This window comes from Alosa alosa, chromosome 13 (genome assembly GCF_017589495.1).
Source record: "Alosa alosa isolate M-15738 ecotype Scorff River chromosome 13, AALO_Geno_1.1, whole genome shotgun sequence".
Lineage (NCBI taxonomy): Eukaryota > Metazoa > Chordata > Actinopteri > Clupeiformes > Clupeidae > Alosa > Alosa alosa.
This window is the reverse complement of record NC_063201.1, coordinates 12,330,817-12,353,156: the sequence shown is the minus strand read 5'-3', so window position 1 is coordinate 12,353,156 and position 22,340 is coordinate 12,330,817. Positions and strand designations below refer to the sequence as shown.

The 22,340-nt window shown below is 48.4% G+C and overlaps 1 protein-coding gene across 1 annotated transcript in view; it reads left to right on the top strand.

Moving 5' to 3' along the window:
* me1 (malic enzyme 1, NADP(+)-dependent, cytosolic) overlaps positions 1-22,340 on the top strand; it is a 114,886-nt gene that overhangs the window by 24,918 nt on the left and 67,628 nt on the right. Inside the window, exons 2-3 of the mRNA XM_048261812.1 lie at positions 14,627-14,760; positions 20,007-20,156. Coding sequence (XP_048117769.1) covers positions 14,627-14,760; positions 20,007-20,156 — 284 coding nt within the window. The remainder of the gene's footprint in view (positions 1-14,626; positions 14,761-20,006; positions 20,157-22,340) is intronic.

Below are 22,340 nucleotides of genomic sequence, written 5' to 3'. Positions count from 1 at the left end.
GCACTTGTATAGCAGGATGTGTTGAACTGAAAATATATGTGGTATTATTATTATTATTATTAATTATTGAAGAGGTGTGTGTTATTATTATTATTATTGGTATTATTATTGGGTGTGTGTGTGAGTATTATTATTGTGTTGACTTGACTTGACTTGACTTGACACACACACACACACACACTCTTCACACACACACACACGCAACACTCACTCACACACGCACCACACAGACACACACACACACACTCTACACTCACTCACACACAGACACACACACACACACACACACACACACACACACACCACACACACACACACCACAGCCCTAAATCCACAGCACCTGCCAGAACCCACAGGGACACTATACTCACTGGGTTTTTAGGAAGAGTTATTGCTCTTAGTCTACCGCTGTCCCTCAGTCTCTTTTTTCTTTCCTTCTCTCTCTCTCTCTCCTATTCTCTCTCTCTCTCTCTCTCTCTCTCTCTCTCTGTCTACGCACACACACACTTCTCTTCATCCACCCTCTCTGCATGCAGTCTATCTTTGCTATCTGAATGCAGTGTATCATATATCCTTCATGTAGTATTCACATATTCATGAACTTACACACTCACACACACACACACACACACACACACACACACACACGCACACACACACACACACATACAGAGGGGGGGGGGGAGAAAATAGGAAAACAAGCAAAAATATCCTCCTTCATACATAGATTCATAAAGTCTGTCTCTGTGTGGAGTTTTCTTAAATGTAAGGTCACCCTCTCTTCCTCTCCAGCCTCAAACTCACCATCTCTCCCACGCACTACACTGTCTCTTCATCTGTCCATCACGATCACTCTTCCACTCTTCCTCCATTTTACCCTTCTTTACTTCTCTCCATCAGTGCATGTGTGCAGGGGCGGATTATGAACTTCGGGCCCTGGGCCAGATGTGGGGCTACTTATTGTCGTATATGTGGAAGAGGTTTGGGGTCCTCCCAGAACATTTTAAATTAGTTTGATGTGATTTCCTGTATTCTGGTGCATTTTGGGGATGGCCAATACTAAATTCAATCAGATTCATAGCCTACGTCCTGATTTGTTCATATTAAGGCAATGATTCCATGCAAAGGATTGGGCTTCAGGGCCCCCTGACCCCTTGGGCCCCTGGGCCTGGGCCCGGTAGGCCCGTGCAGTAATCCATCCCTGCATGTGTGTGTCTCTCCCTCCATCTTCTGCCCTCTCCCCCTCTCTGGGCTCCAGTGTTTTGGGGCGATGTGGCAGCGCCAGGCTGAGTCCCAGGAGCTGATGGGTGCCGTGACTGCCAGGGCTGGTGGGGGAGGGGGGATTGTGTGAGCACCAGCAGGCCGTGTCCGGCAGGGTCACTGTGACACCAACTGGAGCATGACCACTGGCCTGGGAGCCCAGGAGCCTGAGCTTGCCCTGTGACTGGCAGCCTTTCTCCTGCTCTCCCTCTCTCTGCTTCTCTCCTCTCCTCTCTTCTCTTCTCCTCTCTTCTCTTCTCTTCTCCTCTCTTTTTCTCTCCTCTCCCTCTCTCCCATCTCTTTTCTCCTCTTCTTCTCCTTTCTTCTGCTCTCTTCTCTTTTCTTCTCTCCCTATCTCCCATCTCTTCTCTCCTCTCCTCTCCTCTCCTCTCCTCTCCTCTCCTCTTCTGCTCTCTCCTCTCCTCTCCTCTCCTCTCCTCTCCTCTCCCCTTCTCCTCTCTTCTCCTCTCCTCTTTTCTCCTCTTCTGTCCTCTCCTCTCCCCTTCTCCTCTCCTCTCCACTGGTCAGTGTGCCCTGGGGGCAGTGGTCCTGCTCCAGTGCCCTCTGTTTTCTTACCGTCTAGACAGAGATGCCAGGGCCGATAAGACAAAAGCCCTGGCCACAGGGATGAATGGGGAGAGGGAGACTCGACTGGAAAAGCGAGCATGGGCCTTACATAAGGACTTGTTTGGGTGGGATTGGGAGTTTAGATGCAACTTCATGTCAGTGTGTTGGGTTGAAAGCAGAGGTGCTTGTGTCCCAGAATGAGTGTGAGAGTGCAGAGAAAAGGGTTTTAGGAGGGGTGTGTGTGTCTGTGTGTGTCTGTGTGTGTGAGTGAGTGTAAAAAGCTGGCCGTGTGTATGTTCCTGTGTTATGATCAGGGAGTGCTGGTCGTATTATTGATGATGGTCTTGATTTGGATGTGGAGTGTAGATGATGTGTGTGACTCATACTCTCCTTCAGCTGGTGGACTGTAGCCAGGCAGGTGGATCATGACCACCCCGAGATCTCCTGGCTTTCTCTCTTTCTCTCTCTCCTCTCTTCCTCTCCCTCTTTCTCTCTTCCTCTCTTCCTCTCTTCTCTCTCTCCTCTCTTCTCTCTTTCTCTCTCTCCTCTTCTGTCCTCCTCCTCTCCTCTCCTCTCCTCTCTCCTGGTCAGTGTGCCCTGGGGGCAGTGGTCCTGCTCCAGTGCCCTCTGTTTCTTACCGTCTAGACAGAGTGCCCAGGGCGATGGGACAAAGCCCCTGGCTGGGATATGAATGGGGAGAGAACTGCGACACTGGAAAGGCATAGGCCTTGCAGGACTTGTTTGGGTGGGATTGGGAGTTTAGATGCAACTTCATGTCAGTGTGTTGGGTTGAAAGCAGAGGTGCTTGTGTCCCAGAATGAGTGTGAGAGTGCAGAGAAAAGGGTTTTAGGAGGGTGTGTCTGTGTGTGTGAGTGAGTGTAAAAAAAGCTGGCCGTGTGTATGTTCCTGTGTTATGATCAGGGAGTGCTAGAGTGTGTGTGATGATGGTGCGGTTTGGATGTGGAGTGTAGATGATGTGTGTGACTCATACTCTCCTTCAGCTGGTGGACTGTGGCAAACCCAGAGTGGGTCATGACCACCCCGAGATCTCTGGCTTTCTCTCTTTCTCTCTCTCCTCTCTTCCTCTCCCTCTTTCTCTTCTCTTCCTCTCTTCCTCTCCCTCTTTCCTCTCTTCCTCTCTCTCCTCTCTTCCTCTCTCTCTCTCTCTTTCTCTCTCTCCTCTCTTCCTCTCTTCCTCTCTTCCTCTCTTCTCTCTCTCTCTTCCTCTCTTCACTCTCTCCTCTCTTCCTCTCTTCCTCTCTCTTTCTCTCTCTCTCTCTTCCTCCTCTTCCTCTCTCTCTCTCTCTCCTCTCTCTCTCTCTCTCTTCCTCTCTTCACTCTCTCTCCTCTCTTCCTCTCTTCTCTCTCTCCTCTCTTCCTCTCTTCTCTCTCTCCTCTCTTCCTCTCTTCACTCTCTCCTCCTCTCTTCCTCTCTCCTCTCTTCCTCTCCCCTCTTTCCTCTCTCCTCTCTTCCTCTTCCTCTCCTCTCTTCCTCTCTTCCTCTCTCTCCTCTCTTCCTCTCTTCACTCTCTCCTCTCTTCCTCTCTTCCTCTCTCTCCTCTCTTCCTCTCTCCTCTCTCTCTCCTCTCTTCCTCTCTTCACTCTCTCCTCTCTCTCTCTTCCTCTTCACTCTCTCCTCTCTTCCTCTCTTCTCTCTCTCCTCTCTTCCTCTCCCTCTTTCTCTCCTCTCTCCCTCTTTCACTCTCTCCTCTCTTCCTCTCTTCCTCTCCCTCTTTCTCTCTCCACCGCTCTCTCTCACTCCTTTTTTTCTTCCCTTATTATTCAACTTCATTTCTGCTGACATGTGAATCACTAGGTCTCCCATGCCTCGCACCACAGACAGGCTCTCTGTAGTCCTCCCCTCACTTTCTGAACATGCTTCTCTGTAGTCCTCCCCTCACTTTCTGAACATGCTTCTCTGTAGTCCTCCCCTCACTTTCTGAACATGCTTCTCTGTAGTCCTCCCCCTCGCACCACAGACATGCTTCTCTGTAGTCCTCCCCTCGCACCACAGACATGCTTCTCTGTAGTCCTCCCCCTCGCACCACAGACATGCTTCTCTGTAGTCCTCCCCTCGCACCACAGACAGGCTCTCTGTAGTCCTCCCCCTCGCACCACAGACAGGCTCACTGCAGTACTGTGGAATTACAGTTAGACGTTTGTTTGTTTGTTTTTTGCTTTTCTCCATAAAACAGCTTGTGGCAATTACTTCAATTTGATTTCAAAGTTTTTGCTCTGTCTTTCTTTCTCTCTCTGCTCTCGATCTCTTCTAATCAGTTTGTGTGTGTGTGTGTGTGTGTGTGTGTGTGGTTGTCTGTGTGTTTGAGTGTGTGTGTTTGTGTGTCTGTGTGTGTGTGTCTATTTGTGTGCGTGTGCGTGAGCGTTTGTGTGAGTGTGTGTGTGTGTCGCTCCCTCGCTCTCTCTCTCTCTCTGTTGGTCTGCCCTGGCAGTCAGCAGGTATGATGTAACTTGTGGATCCAATTAGGCGTGTGGGAAGAGTGCATGTGGCATTGATCCTGACCCGGGCCCGGCTGAGCTGGCGGTGCCGTTTACGAGAATAGCATTCGTTCATTCACCCCCTGTTTAGTCAGCTGGAGAAGCCCTGTCTGAGCTGAAGTCTGCTCTCCTGTGGTCCCGCTCTCGTACTCTTTCTTTCAGGAGAAATCTCTCTCTCTCTCTCTCTCTCTCTCTCTCTCTTTCTTTCTCTTTCTCTCTCTTTCTCTCTCTCTCTCTCATTCTCATCTTTCTCTCTCTTTGTCTCCCCCACCCCCTGATGCATGCCAGTTGAGTTGAACCTAATTCCCAGTCCACCACCACCAGCCAGGACAATAGCTGACTCCGTAAACTCTCCAGTCCGGATTTATCCCAGATCATCTCCAACCGTAGTCAGATATGCCCCAGGAGTGGACTACTGTAGATCTGCCTCAGATATGCCCCAGGAGTGGACTAGTGAGTTGTGCTGTGAGAGGGCAGTGGCGTTGCTGTGGGCAGTGGCGTTGCTGAGAGTTAGTGGAGTTTGCTGTGGGGAGGCAGTGGCGTTGCTGAGAGTTGAGTGGGTTGCTGTGGGGAGGCAGTGGCGTTGCTGAGGAGTTGGTGGGTTTGCTGTGGGGAGGGCAGTGGCGTTGCTGAGAGTTAGTGGAGTTTGCTGTGGGGAGGGCAGTGCGTTGCTGAGAGTTGAGTGGGTTTGCTGTGGGGAGGCAGTGGCGTTGCTGTGGGCAGTGGCGTTGCTGAGAGTTAGTGGAGTTTGCTGTGGGGAGGGCAGTGGCGTTGCTGAGAGTTAGTGGAGTTTGCTGTGGGGAGGGCAGTGGCGTTGCTGAGAGTTAGTGGAGTTTGCTGTGGGGAGGGCAGTGGCGTTGCTGTGGGGAGGGCAGTGGCGTTGCTGTGGGGAGGGCAGTGGCGTTGCTGAGAGTTAGTGGAGGTTGCTGTGGGGAGGGCAGTGGCGTTGCTGAGAGTTAGTGGAGTTTGCTGTGGGGAGGGCAGTGGCGTTGCTGAGGTTGGTGGGTTGCTGTGGGGAGGGCAGTGGCGTGCTGTGGGGGAGGGCGGTGGCGTTGCTGAGTTGGTGGGTTTGCTGTGGGGAGGGCAGTGGTGCTGAGGTTGGTGGGTTGCTGTGGGGGAGGGCGGTGGCGTTGCTGAGTTGGTGGAGTTTGCTGTGGGGGAGGGCGGTGGCGTTGCTGAGAGTTAGTGGGTTTGCTGTGGGGAGGGCAGTGGCGTTGCTGTGGGGAGGGGCAGTGCTGGCGTTGCTGAGAGTTAGTGGGTTGCTGTGGGGAGGGCAGTGGCGTTGCTGAGAGTTAGTGGAGTTTGCTGTGGGGAGGGCAGTGGCGTTGCTGTGGGGAGGGCAGTGGCGTTGCTGAGAGTTAGTGGAGTTTGCTGTGGGGAGGGCAGTGGCGTTGCTGAGAGTTAGTGGAGTTTGCTGTGGGGAGGGCAGTGGCGTTGCTGTGGGGAGGGCAGTGGCGTTGCTGTGGGGAGGGCAGTGGCGTTGCTGTGGGGAGGGCAGTGGCGTTGCTGAGAGTTAGTGGTTTGCTGTGGGGAGGGCAGTGGCGTTGCTGTGGGGAGGGCAGTGGCGTTGCTGTGGGGAGGGCAGTGGCGTTGCTGAGAGTTAGTGGGCGCCCCTACTGGAGCCTGACAGTCTGCTGTCTGCTCTGTCCACAGCGCCTGGGGAAAGCATCAGGGAAAACACTGAGTCTCAGGCGCACAGCTTCCAGTCACGCTCTCTCTCTCTCTCTCTCTCTCTCTCCCTCTCGCTCAGGCTGCCTGTCTCCTCTCTCTTTCTCTCTCCCTCTCGCTCAGGCTGCCTGTCTCCCTCTCTCTTTCTCTCTGTCTCTCTCTCCCTCTCTCTCTATCTCTCCCTTTCTCAGGCTGGCTTTTCTCTCCCTTTCCCTCTGACTTTATCTATATGTCTCTCTCTCTCTCTCTCTCTCTCTCTCTCTCTCTCTCTCCTCTCTCTCTCTCTCTCTTTCTCTCTCTCTCTCTCTCTCCCTCTGGCTCTGTTGCTCTCTTTCTTACTCCCTTACTTCCCTTTCACTCTCTTTCTCTTCTATTCTGCCCACCTCTCTCTGTTTCTCTCCATCTTCCCTTTTCTGTCTTTCTGTAGCTATCGTCTCCTTTCAGTGTCTTTACACTGTATGCCTGCCTGTCTGTCTGTGTCTCTCTTGCTCAGTGGTGATTCTCTCTCTGCCTTTCCCTTTCTTTCCTTGAGATCGGTGCCCACCAAACCTCCCCTGTTGTGAGGCGGTGCTGTGGCCTCAAACCAAGCTCATCATGGGCTTTAGCGCTGGGCCTTAGAGGCATGGCAACCCAAGCATGAAGAAAACACTCTTAGATCAGAACATCAACATCGTCATGAGTCAGGGCAACAAATGAGGTGCCAAGCCCAAGTGAAAATTAGGAAACAAAAAATTAAGAAAAAATTAATGCTGTATATATATAAATTGAGGGACTTGATTTGACTTGGACTTGTGTGGATATATAAAAGCCAATTAAAACATTTGTTAGTTAAATATCTCATGTGGCCAAGTGGTAGTCACTCAGATTAGCAGAAGTGCTTCTGAAAGACGCTACTGTTTAGTCCCTACTAATGTGAGACTTTGATCGGCACTATTAGGATAAATCAATTTGCGATAAACTTCTGCTGCCTCTCCAAATAAGAACTCGGAAGTATTTCCTGGTTCCTGATGAAATCAAGTGTAAGATGGCATGGTTCTGTAGCTGAAACACTATCCCTCAATCCACTGTCTTCAGTTCCCATACTTCCCTTCCTTCTGGCTTTTTGCAGTTGCTCTGATGCTGCCCCAGTCTGTCCTTACAACTCACAACATTCTACAGGTCCCAGACGGCTCCTGGTTCTGGAGACGGTCAGGCCCCGATCGGTTCCAGAATGTGGTTCTATCTGAGACATCTGAGAGAATCTAATACGGCTTGTATGGGGAAGGAGGTCCCTCAGTGCTTCAGCGCATTTGAAACCACTTTTCTTGCCTTGGAAAACTCCGAAGGGGTTTTATCAGCTCACAAACAGGCCATGTAGACTTTGAAGTTTTCCTAAAAACTGTCTGCTATAGCCTAATGATTTGGTTTCCGTGACACCGGCCTGTTTTTGTTTTTTTGTTGTTGTTTTTGTTTCCTTTTCCTTTTCTTTTTTTTGTTTATTTTTTTTACTTTGGGCATCCAGCCGGCCCGGTCTGAATTGGAGGGTGGCAGGCAGCGATCCCTTAATGTGGTGTGATTACAGGTTAGACTAAGATGGCGGCTGCCATAACCCGCAACCAGGTCCCTCTTGAATGCGAGCAGCGATGTTAAGCATGAGCCTCGGCGTAAACCTCAGATGTGGTCAGTTGCATGTGGAAGCGTTCAGGCATTCCTTCCTTCCCTGTGCTGGGCTGCCATGCCTGTGCTGTTGCTCTGATCTGCTTAGCGGTGTGATCCATCCTGTTGTGTCCTGCTCAGTCTCAGGGAAAGTGCACGGCTTGCATTGAGCTGTTGCCCCACCTGGTTACATGCATGATGGACAGCTGGTTGTGCGTATTCTGTGTGTGTGTGTGTGTGTGTGTGTGTGTGTGTGTGTGTCTGTCTGTCTGTCTGTCTGTCTGTCTGTCTTTCTGTTTCGGTTTGTGTATATGTGCAAGTTTGTGCAAGTACTGTGTGTGTTAGTGGATGGTGTGGTCGTTGTCAGTGTGTGTTTTTGTTTGTTACAGTGTGTTTTGTGAGTGTGTGTGTGAGTGTGCGTATGGGTCTCTGTGTGTGCGTGTGTGTGTGTGTGTGTGTGTGTGTGTGTGTGCGCACACGTGTGCATATGTGTATATGTTTCTGTGTGTTTATGTTTCCATGTTTTGCAGGCAGCCCTGCTTGAGTCCATCATGCAGAAGTAATGACTTTCTGCTTGCATGCTATTTATGAACAATGGAAATCTCATTATCCCCCTTCATCCTGTGTTTCCTAATTTTATGAAAGTTGTTTATTTTCTTTCAAGAGCTATTACAAGTTCGCCTTAGCAGCTATGCCAGCCCACGTCCCGGTGGTGGGCCAGAGACCCATTCATACTGTGAGGGAGGCAGCGGTGCATGTCCTGGAAGCCCTCTTGACGAGTGTGTGGAAATGTTTGTCTTCGTCTCCCTCCATGCTGCAGGGTCCATCTAAACACAATCGGTCCTCATCACTTTCTCCCACGCAAACTTATCTCATCGCTCCTCTGTTTATTCTCTAGTCCTCTCTTCCTCTCTGTCTCTCTTTGTCTGTCTGTCTCTCCATCTCTCCAAAGCTCTTGATCCTTTCCCTCTCTATCTATCTGTTTCTCTCTCTTTCCTATTTTGTCTGTGTCTGTTTGTCTGTCTGTATGTCTGCCTGTCTCTGTCTGTCTGTCTGTGTCTCATGCTTTCACTCTTGCTCTTTCTCTCTCAAATCCTCCCTCTCTCTTTTCTCCCTCCATTTGTCTGGTGTCTGTGGTGGGACTGTGACTGAGTGTTTGGATTGACAGGAGCAGGGAGATGATGTATTGCATGTCACCCCGGAGCTGTGGGTATAACACAAACGACACGAGTGTCAGCGCCCATCAACAACCAACCCTCGCCAGCCTCCCCGATTGCCGTTTCCCACGGCAACCATGCCAGTGCTCCCCTCTAATCTTGCCAACCTCGCATGCCTTCAAACGGCCGAACGACTCTGGCCCAGCCATCCATACCCCCCCCCCCCCCCCAGTTCGAATGCCATCTCAGGTCCCATGGTACCCACCGCGAGGAATCTTGACCCACGCCACCCGCCCCAACTCCCCGCTCCATTATTCGAGGGCTGGTGGGTAGTTGGTGCTCTATGGAGATCTCTATTACATCCTTGACAAGGAGCCTTTTCAGTGTCCACGTCCACAGAGCTGTCTGACCCGAGTCCGCTCGATGAGTCAGAGAGGCGCTTTGAAGCCTTGTGTTTAGACTCACTGTCCTGGACTTGATGCGGTGGCATTTGTTGTCGTCGTTTTTTGTCTTTTTTTATCTTTCTTTCTCTCTCCCCCACCCCTCTTGCCTTCTCTCTCTGGAACGTGCAGCAGACTGTCACAACATCATTAGGGTTCATGTTGTCTGTAGAGTTTTCCTTCAGTCAGTTTGTGCTTGCTGTGTGGAAGAAGCTGAATGGGATCTGTGCTTGCCCTCGTCTGACTAGTGTTTTTTTTTTCCAGGCAAACATAAATAAGCCTCACATGGCGGACTGTGTATTTTAAACCAGCTGGTTCGGTCTGTAATATGCCACATGGTCAGTTCCTTTAAAGCTCTGCACAGTCACATAAACTACCCCCATACGTATTCATGACTGACGAAAGACGCACTCCAGAGCGTCCAACTCCTGCGAGCGGCCTGAAGGGCCTTGTGTAATTATGAGCAAGGCTGTAATTCAGAGCTGGCAGTGCTCTCGTCGCCCTCTCAGAGACGCTCGCCGAAGACCGAACGTCAGCAGAACCAGACCGAGCAGCCTTGCTAAACAAGAAACGAATGGCAGTGTTAAAAGTCTATTTGTTCACTTCTAAAATAGTGTCCAATGGACAAACAGCAGTAAGGCTGACTTGGATCGTGCCTGATCATCTTATAAAGCTTTAAAAGCTCCTGTTAAAGGTTTCTTGGTACACAGAGCTGTGTCCATTTCTGGGATGCCATCCATTCTGGAAGCTTGGTTTTGGTGTAGCTGGCAATTTCATTGTCAGCCGAAAATTCACTGTCAGTTGCGGTTAGTGTTTTATGATTGCCTGAAGGCAGTGATCCCATTCTGAAAGGAAAGTACCGTAAATGTGGTGGCTGATTGCTGGTCTGCTAATAGTCCCAGTTTGATCTTTAGGAGGATGCCATTGTCCAAACCGTTTGACAGGCATTTAACTCAAATATCGAATAGAACACGCTAGAGGACCAAAGAGCTGCAGGATGCAAACCAGACATTAATGTAACCCTCTCTCTCTCTCTCTCTCTCTCTCTCTCTCTCTCTCTCTCTCTCTCTCTCTCTCTCTCTCTCTCTCTCTCTCTCTCTCTCATTCCCTCTATCTAACACACACACACACACACACACAATGAGATCCAACCAGTTTCTCTTACAGAATGGCTTGCATACAAACTCATCTTACATGGCTACTTTGATAATAGTGTGTGATTCTTTGATAATAGAGTATATAAATAGCCTGGTCACTTAGTGGTCAGTTGCTGCACTGGTGTAGAGATCTGTGGTCCCTGGAGGCTGTTGACGTGGTTGTGAATGTGTCCTCATGTATGTTCGACTACAATGCACAGTGGTGAGGTGGTGGTCAGAGTTGTGCTGGTGAGGGCAGCCCAGTGGTTGATCAGTGGTTGAGCTTTGGTGAGATGGTGGCTCTGGCATGCAATGTGTGGCCCAGATCCAGGCCAGATCTGCCCCAGATATGGCTGTGGTCTGCAAGGCTTTTTCCTCTTTTTCCCCTGGTCATTCCAGAATTACCGCTAGTGCTATACTGTATCTAGAATTATCATTAGCTGCCATTCAAAACGTTCTCTAGAGTTCACTACTACATCAACAATTGGAATTGTTTGAAATGCATACCAGTGGTTGTTGTCTGTCTGTCTATCTATCTATCTATCTATCTATCTATCTATCTATCTATCTATCTATCTATCCATCTATCTATCCATCTATCCATCTATCTAAAAACAAGATATATTACAACAGTGGTGGCAGTGTTAAAGATCAGAAGTGATACAAACAGCCTTGGCAGCGCTAGCAAGCCGGAGCAAGAAGGATGTGTACCATCATTCAATGTGGGCAAAGATGTTGATTCCCTGCCATGGGGTTTGGGTTAAGCCTAATATTAGTTTGCATCGTTAGTGGTGAAGTAGAAAGTATAGCAATCCCATAGTGGTCAATGCTGATGGGTTAAAGGCTTTTCCAGTGGTTTCAAAATTAACCTGAGGTCTGCGCCCATAAGGACGCAATGACTGGAAACCATCCCGAATGGAGTATGGCCAAACCCTATTCATGAAGTCTGTTTTTGTCTGCTTAAATAACACCAGACTACATGGAGTATGTCAGGGGAATAAAGAATTGTTGTTGGATCTTTTGTGTAGGGAGAAGGTGTGTGTGTGTGTGTGTGTTGATGGGGAAACATAAACTATAAACACATTCCTCCCACTAAATTAAGAGCTGCAGTCATCACAGATAATCATTTCCAGGCTCTTAAACTCTCACTCATCAATGATCTTTTGAATTTAGGATAAAGACTCGCCATGCATTTATAAGTACGTGTTTATTAGTCATAATAAACTTTATTTTCCCATATCGCTCAGCATTGTCAAATCACCATATGCCCAGACTATGTGCATACATCTGTGTAGTAGTCACAGTAAATGTTAGTCACATGTTAGTAGTCATATGTAAATGTTGTGTTATGTTGAAGTTATGCACTAGGCTATGCACTGATTGTTTTAGCAGAAGCTTTCCATAGCATCTTATAGTACCCCTAGAATAGATGTTCTGTATATTTGACACTGTAGCATGCTACTCAGCTTTCTGACAGCGCCACCACTCACGGAAACCTAGCTAAACACAGCACATTATTAATGGGCCCTGGGCTGCAGTTTCAGAAGTACGCTGCCAGTGTCAAAAAAATTGAAAAGTGGTCGTCGATTGTGGTTTATGAAGTGCGTCAAGAACACATTTTATTGCGCTTTAGAGTGTAGCTCGCCGTGCCGCACCGCATGCGACCAAGCCCTCGGGCGCTCGTACCACCAGGGCTGTGGGTTTTACGAGCGAAACCCTTAACATGAGCGCATGTTAAAAGACGCGCGCAGGCCACTGCGCTTGGAAGTAAAGCCGTCTATATGACCACGGGGGCCCGTGTGAACGGACCGAGGTTCTGACTGCAGCTATGTGTATGTGTGTGTGTGTGTGTGTGTTTATGTTGAGCCGCAGAGAGCCTGCGGAGGTTGCCAGAGGCATGGTAACGGTGGAGATAGTCATTACAGCCATGGCCACAGCCTCTCTCGCTGTCCCACCAGCGGCCGCGCCCTCAGTTGTGGTGGCCATTGATCTCGGTGTGTGGAGCACGTCGTGGGCGCTTCGTATAGGACGGCAGCAGAATGGCAAGCAGCGCTACGATTAGCGAAGAGGGAGAGCAGATACAGAGAGCAGCAGGAAGGAAATTGCATGCACAGTTGGAGCTTTAGAGGCCTGTGTAGGTGTTTTGTGTGTGTGTGTGTGTGTGTGTGCAGATATATTTAATATAGGACAGCAGTACAATATTACTCCTAGAGAGAGAAGGAGATACAGAAAGTAGGGAAAAGAGGAGGGGATCTAACGTGTGTGAAAGCATACAGAATTAAAGAGGTGTGTGTGTGTGTGTGTGTGTGTGTGTGTGTGTGTATGTTTGTGTAAGTGTCCAAGTCCTTGCCAAGTCCTTGCAGTTGCGTGAATTATGTGACCGAGGTTAACAGGACCCATGCTGAGACATGTGCGCCGCACAGGAGCAGTGACCTGACCTTCAATGACCTTTACTGACCCCTGACTTACACCCCATATGACCATAACCAGTGTTCTACCAGATCAATGCTGGCACAGGGACAGGGCTAGTTGGAGGCTAGCACTAGTAATCTCTTCTGTAATGTTCCCAAAATAATGATGATGTCTGGCCCATTTCAAATACATTTCTGAGTAGACCTTGCATCAGGGACAGACTGGGGTGGGGAAATGGGATTGTGCATGCTTGTTTAACAAGTAAATCACATTCCTATCACATGATTTATCATGGGTTCTGTAGCTCATGCAGCTCTGCATGCTTTTCTGTTCTCTTTCTGTGTCAAAGAGTGCTAGCCCTGAAATAAACACGTTGCTGCTGGTGTACTTATTTATCCACTAAAATTATAACCTACACACCAGCAGGCGTCAATCAAGATAATGGGGAACTTGGATGAACCTTTCACTGTAGAGAGCAAACAACTCTGATCTATTGCTGGTGCTAGACCTGCCTATGAATGTAAAATATGTTCAGAAGATAGGCAAGTGTTGAGGTAACGCTGCCAATCCTGAAGGCAAAGACCAAAGCAAGCCTGTCTGTCCTGTCATAAAATGCAATACTGTATATTGATTCATAATACAATAGATAGATAATATATCCATAACATATATGCTATACCTTTGGTTAAAGGTACACTATGCAGGTTTAGGTATTTTTGCCGACTGTACAGTAGAGCTCTCTCTAGTGCCGCAATATATTTAGATTTTACTCTGCTGTTGTAAATAGCAAATTTCTTGTGACTTATCCCCCCTGTACACAATGAAAATGCGAAAAAAGAGCTTCATCTACTGACAAGGTAGTGTTTCACGATTCTCGTGAAATTTGTCAGGCTGCCGTTCTTGAAGTTGCATGGCTGGTTTTCTCGGTAGCGACTCGTTACGTCTATGGTAGGGTAAATGATTCACCTATTAGAAGTTCGTTTACCATCAAATTGGCTTCGTAAAGGTGAAAATCTTGCATAGTGTGCCTTTAACTCATGTCGTGGACTGGTGCAGGTTGTCTGGCATTTGAGCATTGATGTTGCAGATGTAGAGACACCCTGAGCATGGCAAGAAGTGCATGTTGTACAAGAGTCTGGTCAAGTTACAGAGAGTGTTGTGTTTCTGATTGTTATTTTTCCTGGAGAGCTGCTGACCTTCAAATTAAGTCTCCTTCCCACAGTCCGAGAGGACATATTCAGATGAGGAAATATGCTGAGCGTGCTGGTGTCCAGCTCCCTCAGTTGATGTTTGCTTTGGAGGACAATTTGCATCATGACAGGAGATTCTGTGCTTACAGTGCCCTTTGCTTGCTTAGAAGGAGGCAAGCTTCGCTATGAATAAACATTGAACGGAAACAAGAGAAGGAGAATGAGTGATGGAGACTTTGTTCGTTTATGTTTGTCTGTGTGGAGGATGGGTTACTGAAAAAGACAAGAAAACAACGCGATCTTCTGGATGATCTGTTTGGAAGAAGGTGCTGCTTTGTTGTAGTCTGTAGAGCTCACACCAGCTGAGAAGACTGAGTCCATCCAAACTCTTCTAAATTGCCCTTCGTCCTTCAGTTTCAGGGGTTTTTAATGTCTCGTTGTTATTGCTGTATTTTGGTGTGCTGTATATTTTATTTTATGAAGTCCTTGTTTTATTATGGTCTTGTACACAGTAAGTGCTAAACAAGATTAGTTTAGATACATATAATTCAGTTACCAGGATGTAACCATTGGTGATGCATGCCATAGTGTGTCATTATATGTTATTACGGGCGTTGTTATATGCTGTAATAAGCTGCAATCGGCGGGTTGTGTCTGTTGTCCAGGGCATGGCCTTCTCTCTGGAGGAGCGGCTGCAGCTAGGCATCCATGGACTGCTGCCCCCTTGCTTCCTGAGCCAGGACGTCCAGCTGCTGCGGGTGCTGCGCAACTACGAGATGAAGAAGGACGACCTGGACAGGTGAGCCCAGAGCCAGGACAACACACAGCACTGTGTCAGCAGCACAGACATGGACTCGTACCGTTTTTTTTTAATCCTATCTTTATTTTGATTTGCTAGTTTTGATGATTCTCAGAGGAGTGCCTAGTCGTTAGGAATGTTATTCATCATTGGCACCATCAGCTAGTTTGGACATAGCACACACACACACACACACACACACTGCCTCTTGATTATCAGTTATTAATGCAGCCAAACGTAGCCGTTCCAGCTCCTGTCACACTGTGTGCAAGCATCCTCAGGCTTTTTCCCAAGGCCAGCTTTCATCTCCTCATTCGTCATGTGTGACTAAGCACAGAGGACCCGGCGGGTTCACTTGTTCCTCTTGAGTTCACGCTGGGCTGGGGTGCCCTCTGATGCCATGGTCTCTGGGCACAGCGCCACATGTCGCAGAGTGCCAGCAGGGAAAGATGGCACCAGCGGACAAGGCTATGTGGCTGCGGTCGGCCCTGGTCACTTCCCAGCCTCTTTCCACCAGCCACAGGGCTGGTTGCTATACCAGCCCTCCAAAACAACCATCATTAAAGACTCTAGATGCTGAGTATTTTTCCCATGGCCCTCTGATGTCAATGACATTCCATCTCATAGCGCTGCAGTGTCTTGAACTCTTGGGGTCGCAGTCTGTTTTATTAAGACGTGGACAGTCCTGTCCAGCCTGTCATTATTCTGGGCCTTGTTTTGTTTACATTACAGTCTGTGCTCTTGCTCCCTGGGCTGATTTTGATATTTACTGCCGGACACAGCCGTTTAGAGAGAAGTGACCCATGTCGAAAATATGTGCTATTCATAACTTTCTCTTTGTTTCCCCTTCAAGTGTGCTGTTTGAGATGTTTTGTTCCGGTGTTGAGACTTAGAAAGACTAGGCAGCACGCCAACACTTTCCAGAGCAAATATTTGTTTTGGGAATAGTGCAGAGAGTTCTAGCCATTCAAAAGAACCCTCTTTTGTTGCCGTGGCACTGATAGGAACCCACCTGTGTGTGAGGTAAAGAGACGAACCTTTGTGCAAACAAAGGGATTTCGTTTTTTTCCCCTTTTTTTCCTTTCTTTCTCGCGTCGGACCCTGAGGGACAGAAAATAAACACCAGCGCCTTTGAAAAATCTCCGCCAGTGCGACAGGCGTACAAAGCACTTTGACAAACTGCAGACAGAATGTGAGTGTCTGGAGATGTTGGCTGTCTCATTCTCTGGACTCTAGAGAGGCCTGCAGACTCCAAACTGCATGGCAGGCAGGCAGAGAATATCAGACTTTCCCTCTCACAGCCAGTGATGGATGCAGTGATGGACACATTCGGGATTGGATTCAGCTCATCTTTGAGAAAGGGGTCGAGAGAGAAGGGCTTGTGACTTAGTTCCAATAACTGCGCGTGGTTCACTGACTCATCTTTGCAATTGAGTATTTATAACGTTGTGGTGTTGACACTGACTCACTGTGAGTGCATGCCAGAGGGAAATATCAGAAGCAGACAAGCTGAGTGAGTGAAGGGGCTGGGAAAACTGATGGAGGGAGAGAGAGACATGGTGGGAGTGGAAGAGAGAGAAAGAGAGGAAGGAGTGAGTAGAAACAGGGTGAGAAAGTGAGATGGAGAGACAGAGAGAGAGAGAAAGAGAGGAAGGAGTGAGTAGAAACAGGATGAGAAAGTGAGATGGAGAGACAGAGAGAGAGAGGAAGAAAAGGAGAGAGTAGAAACAGGGTGAGAAAGTGAGATGGAGAGACAGGGGAGAGAAAGGTGAGATGGAGAGGGACTGAGGGAGATGGAAGAGAGAGAGAAGAATGATGAGGGATGAGATGGAGAGATAGAGAGAGAGCGAGGAAGAAAAGGAGAGAGTAGAGACAGGGTGAGAAAGTGAGATGGAGAGGGACTGAGGGAGTGGAAGAGAGAGCAGAAGAATGATGAGGGATGGTGGAGAGAGAAAGACAAGTAGATGGAAAGAACAACAGAGAGATAAACAAAGAGAGAGGGAGAAACAGGTCAGGAGTGGGGTGGGGTTGAAAGAGGCCTCTGCTGCCAAACCCTGGGCGTAGCAGAAGCAGCAGTGTGTGTGTGTGTTTGTGTGTGTGTGTGTGTGTGTGTGTGTGTGTGTGTGTGTGTGTGAGAGAGAGAGAAAGAGGGGGGGGGGGCAGTCTTTTTCCCAGTGTACTCAGTTTCACACACTTGTTACCACAGCCAAAACACTTCATGTTAAAAGGCTGCCTGTACGCTCACTCCCCTCCATGCTATGACCGCCACTCCGGGCCAAGAATGGCAGCCACTAGCTCCTCCAACAGAGCTCTCTATGGACCGAATGCCACTGAATGCCTACAACCACCACCACTGGAGTCGCTTTAACAGAGCCCTCTCTGGGCTCACTGCCACACGATGCCAAGACACATGAGCCCTATAGCTGCTTTAACAGAGCGCTCCATGGGCTGACATTCTACCTCATTATCGGGAATTGGATTCCGGAACTTCAAGTCTGGTTTTGTGGCCCACTCAGAAACACATTGGGGTTCTGTAGAGGACTGCTGTTCACAGCTTGTAAGTTCTAGCAGGGTTTCATAATCCTGCAGCAGGGGAACCCCTTTAGTGGGTGTTTTCCATCTCTCCCTGCTCCAGAACACCTGTTAGGGGTTTGCTGTGCTTTTCTAATGGCCCTCATTTGTCAAATCTCCTAGGGCTGGACCAATCAAAACCAACATTAACGAGTTCACTTGAGTGCACTAGATGTGTATGGGAGAAGCAGAGCCCGTTACGTAACGTAAAGGTAATGTTTGAACATGCCTTATTGGCAATTACTTCATTGGACTATGATGTTAACTTGTTGGTGAGGACAGTCTCTCCATACAGTGCTTTTGGAGTATCTGAATATTCTTGGGTTGCTTTTCTGTGTTTTTGAATCCAGGAATTATGATGCAATGGTAGGATCTATAATGCTGAACCTTTTTTGTATAACCCGAAATAAACTATGAAGATGTCGGATGTTGACATGGCCTTGAAGGCAGAAATAAAACCGCATCTGTGAATTATCCAGTGTTCCGTTGTGTTACAGTCGATACACAGTGAAGCTAACGGCTACGCATAGAGTCTCTGAACTTAGAAGCATACGCAGCAGAAAAGCCTGTGCATTAGTTTGATGGCAGTGTGATAGGAACATAGCTGTTAGGTTCACATTGGGAGGTTTTTTGAGTGACTACTTGGGAGGTGCTATTTTTATTTGGAAAGATATTGTAAACACCTTCTATCAAATCATCCCCATGGCAGGAGTAAGGTGTGTGTGTGTGTGTGTGGTGGGGAGGTAGGGGTGAGGAGGTGGGGGGCATGTTTTTCATTATCTAAACAAGTGGGACATTATACTCTGGCTCGCATGGAAAGTTTTCAGTGTCATGAATAGAAAGGTGACGTGGCTCTTGTTAATTCGGCTCGTATGCAAACTCTCATGCCCTTGACTGTTTCGGCTGCAACAAGGCGCTTGTGTCTGAGATCTCTGAGGGCTTTTCTTTGTTTCTGTGTGTGTGCCTGTGTGTGTGCCTGTGTGTGTGTGCCTGTGTGTGTGTGTGTGTGTGTGTGTGTGTGTGTGTGTGTGTGTGTGTGTGTGTGTGTGTGTGTGTGTGTGTGTGTGTGTGCATGCTGTATATTTTTCCAAGCGTTCGAAACATAAGCAACCAGAAACCCTACCCAGCAATTAACATACAACATGCAGCCATCAGCACGTGGTCACTTACAAATGAGCCCTTGGGATCCTCTCACCCTCGGCCTCTCGGCCTCCTCCGTCTCCTGTCATTGACCTGGGCTGTTTCTGACCCGGCCTGTCTCTGGCCTGTCCTGCTGGCGGCCCCAGAGCCTGTGGGTCCAGCAGTCTGTGTTTACATGCCTGCCTCGTCCCCGACGGATAAGATGGACGGGCGCTGGATGCTGGAATCTCGCGGCTCTCTCTCTCGCTCTGGACGCTCAGACGGTCGGCGTGGAATAACAGGCTGTCAAAACACACGCCATCAGCCTGTGTCTGTTCCGCAGATCACATCACCTCGAGCATATGGACAGACGACAGTGTTGTTTAATGATGCCTGCTCTGTACGTGTACGTACACATGTTGTAGATCTATTTACGTACACATGCTGTAGATCAGTTCTTAACTGGTCTGGCTTTGGGATCCACAATTTCCCATGTTCATGAAGACACGACCCATATATATTTTATAGCGTTCAAGACAACAGATTTGGTGAGCTACATGCTAAGAAAGGCGAAGTGCCTGTAGGCCTATTTGTTTGGAACATGCTGTTTGGCATTACATTTGTGAAGTCTCCAACTCCTGATGTCACCTTAAAGTACTTGACAGGTCTGTCTTTAACAGGTGTACTTTATTATGAGGCATTTTCACTCATGTTCCAGCAATTGTGAACATCGCACACTGTGGATTCTGCACCATTTCGTCTCATTCTATTTGAAATGGGCGATTTCTTCTCTTTTTTTTAACCACAAGCTCCGCGACCCACCCAGAATGGTTCCTCGACCCACTTTTGGGTCCCGACCCACCAGTTAAGAACCACTGCTGTAGATCTATTTATAATCATATAGTCATTACACATAAAACTGTCATTCAGCACATGATGAATGCTAGATAGTGAGAGTGGTGTGGTACAGGATGTCTTTAAACTCACACATGGTTCCTCCTCTTTTCTCTCTCCTCTCTCTGTTTGTCTTCCTCTCCCTTTGTATCCCTCTCTACCTCTCACCTCTTCTCATTTGCTCCCTTCATCTCTCTCTCTTTCTCTCTCTCTTCCTCTCCCTTTGTATCCCTCTCTACCTCTCACCTCTTCTCATTTGCTCCCTTCATCTCTCTCTCTTTCTCTCTCTCTTCCTCTCCCTTTGTATCCCTCTCTACCTCTCACCTCTTCTCATTTGCTCCCTTCATCTCTCTCTCTTTCTCTCTCTCTTCCTCTCCCTTTGTATCCCTCTCTACCTCTCACCTCTTCTCATTTGCTCCCTTCATCTCTCTCTCTTTCTCTCTCTCTCTCACACTTTTTCTTCTGTTCTCCATTTCACTATCCCTTTTCCCATCTCTTCCTTTACCTCCCATTTTCGTGAACCTTTCTTCTGCCTTTTATTTTCCCCCTTCCACTATCATGTACCCCTTCACCCCCTCTCCCCCTCTTTTCTCTCTCCCCCTCTCTTCTCTCCCCCTCTCTTCTCTCTCCCTCTCTTCTCTCTCTGCTGTCCATCTCCTCAGGTATGTGTTTCTGATGGGGCTCCAGGATCGCAACGAGAAGCTCTTCTACAGGGTGCTGACATCAGACATCGAGCGCTTCATGCCCATCGTCTACACCCCCACCGTGGGCCTGGCCTGCCAGATGTACGGCCTGACCTTCAGGAGACCCAGGTCAGTCACACAGACGCGTCCATGAGTTCTCTCCTCTCCTCTCCTCTCCTCTCCTCTTCTATGCTCTGCTCTCCTCTCTGCTCTCATCCTCTCCTCTCCTCTCCTCTCCTCTCCTCTTCTATGCTCTGCTCTCCTCTCTGCTCTCATCCTCTCCTCTCCACTCCTCTTCTCTCCTCTCCTCTTCTATGCTCTGCTCTCCTCCTCTTCTCTCCTCTTCTATGCTCTGTTCTTTTTTTCTGGTTTTCTCCTGTCTTTCCCTACACAGTTCAGACTTTAGGGTCCTCTGTTTGGCCGAGCCCTGACTTGTATCTCCAGGTTATTTAGCGCATGTGTCATCACATAATTTGGTCGCAAGGCAATAAAAACCTAACTCCTGTGGAATGTAAAATCACATGTGTGTGTGTGTGTGTGTGTGAATGTGTGTGTGTGTGTTGGATGGCGTGTATCTGATAACTCTGTGCCAAGCCTGATTGAGGGGGGAGTAGACCATCTGTCAGATGAGGAAGGTAGCAGCTCTGCTGCCAGTATAAACACTACCTGATCTCAGAGAACATGCCTGGAGCAAGGCGGACAAACAAGCCAGACTGGGTTGGCCTAGTGTTGGTCTGCGCTCCGAGAGAGAAACAGTTGATGTTTACCACAGGTGCTGGTCCAGAGCAGACTGTAAATATCACCAAGGCCAGCGCGAGTTTTAACTGGAGGTGACGGGGGAGATTCAGTGATGTATGCACTCCGTGGCCATGAGGTCTGCATAGACTCCCACTCTCTGTCTTTGTCTCTGTCTCTTCTACCTCTCCTCTCTCCTCCTCTCCTCTCTCCTCTTCTCCTCTGCGCTGCTCATCTTCCTGTTTGACTTCCCATCTGATAAGCTGAAGTTCCCACACACACACACACACACACACACACACACACACACACACACACACACACACACACACACACACACACACACACACACACACACACACACTCCATTTGCTCCATGTTCCTGATGTTTGTGTCCTTGCTCTCTCTGTGACTCTCAGGGTTTCTCCATACGCCCCTGATGTTTCTAGCCCTCCACACATTCCCACTCAAAAAAAGTGAGGACGTTTGTAGGGAGGTGTAAATGCTGGATTTTTTACATTGTATCCAAGAAGTTTACAGACCTGGAAAAGATCTTCGGTATATTTTGGGAGTTTGATATGTGCGCACACACACACACACACACACACACACAGACGCGCACACACACACACACACACACACACACACACACACACACACACACACACACACACACAGAATTGCACGGCATCTCCCTCTTGTCCTCATGACAGAGAAGAATGTTGAAAATATGTCTTTCACCTATGACATTGTTCTGTAAGAGTAACCTTATATCCATGCCGGTGTCCCAGAATGCAGTGGAGGAGAATATGCTTCCAGCAGCTAGGCTGTGATTGGTAGAGAGGTTTTTTGGAACAGGAAACAGAGGCTCCATGAGGTTCTGATTTACCAGTTCTTCAGCCAGACATATGAAGTGTTGATATATAAAGTCTGCTCATCAAAGGCAGAGAAAGGACCTGAAGATGCACCACTATGGCAATGGTGTTAAATTAGCATTTTTCTTTTTTGATTTATCTTTACATATGTAACCTGCTTACACCATTATTGGTGCACCATTATTGATGGATCTGGGTAATATTTTAGTGTGTGTGTGTGTGTGTGTGTGTGTGTGTGTGCTTTTGCTTGTGAGTGTGTGCTTTTGCTTGTGTGTGTGTGTGTGTTTGTGTGTGTGTGCGTGCTTTTTTGCTTGTGTGTGTGTGTGTGTGTGTGTGTGTGTGTGTGTGTGTGTGTGTGTATGTGTGTGAGACTAAGCATGTGTGCTTCTGTGGGGGGACCACCTCAGTTGAGTTGAGTAGCAGTCTTAGATAAGCACGCTAATCGCTGCCTTCCAGGTATAAAGGCCGCTGTGTTGGAGAGCTACTGGCTTCAGTCCACCTTAGCCAGCCATGTGTAATCTGCCCTACGCACTACGCAGTCTAAACGCCCCCATTATTTACTCTTACCAAGAGGTTGGAGGTCACACTCCATTAAGGTCCATTAAGTGCTAAAACTGAGGCGCTTTGCTAATCTTTAAGTGGGCTAGTAACAGCCACAGGGCAGATAAAGAAAAGAGCTCAGTCACTGAATCACACTTTTCGA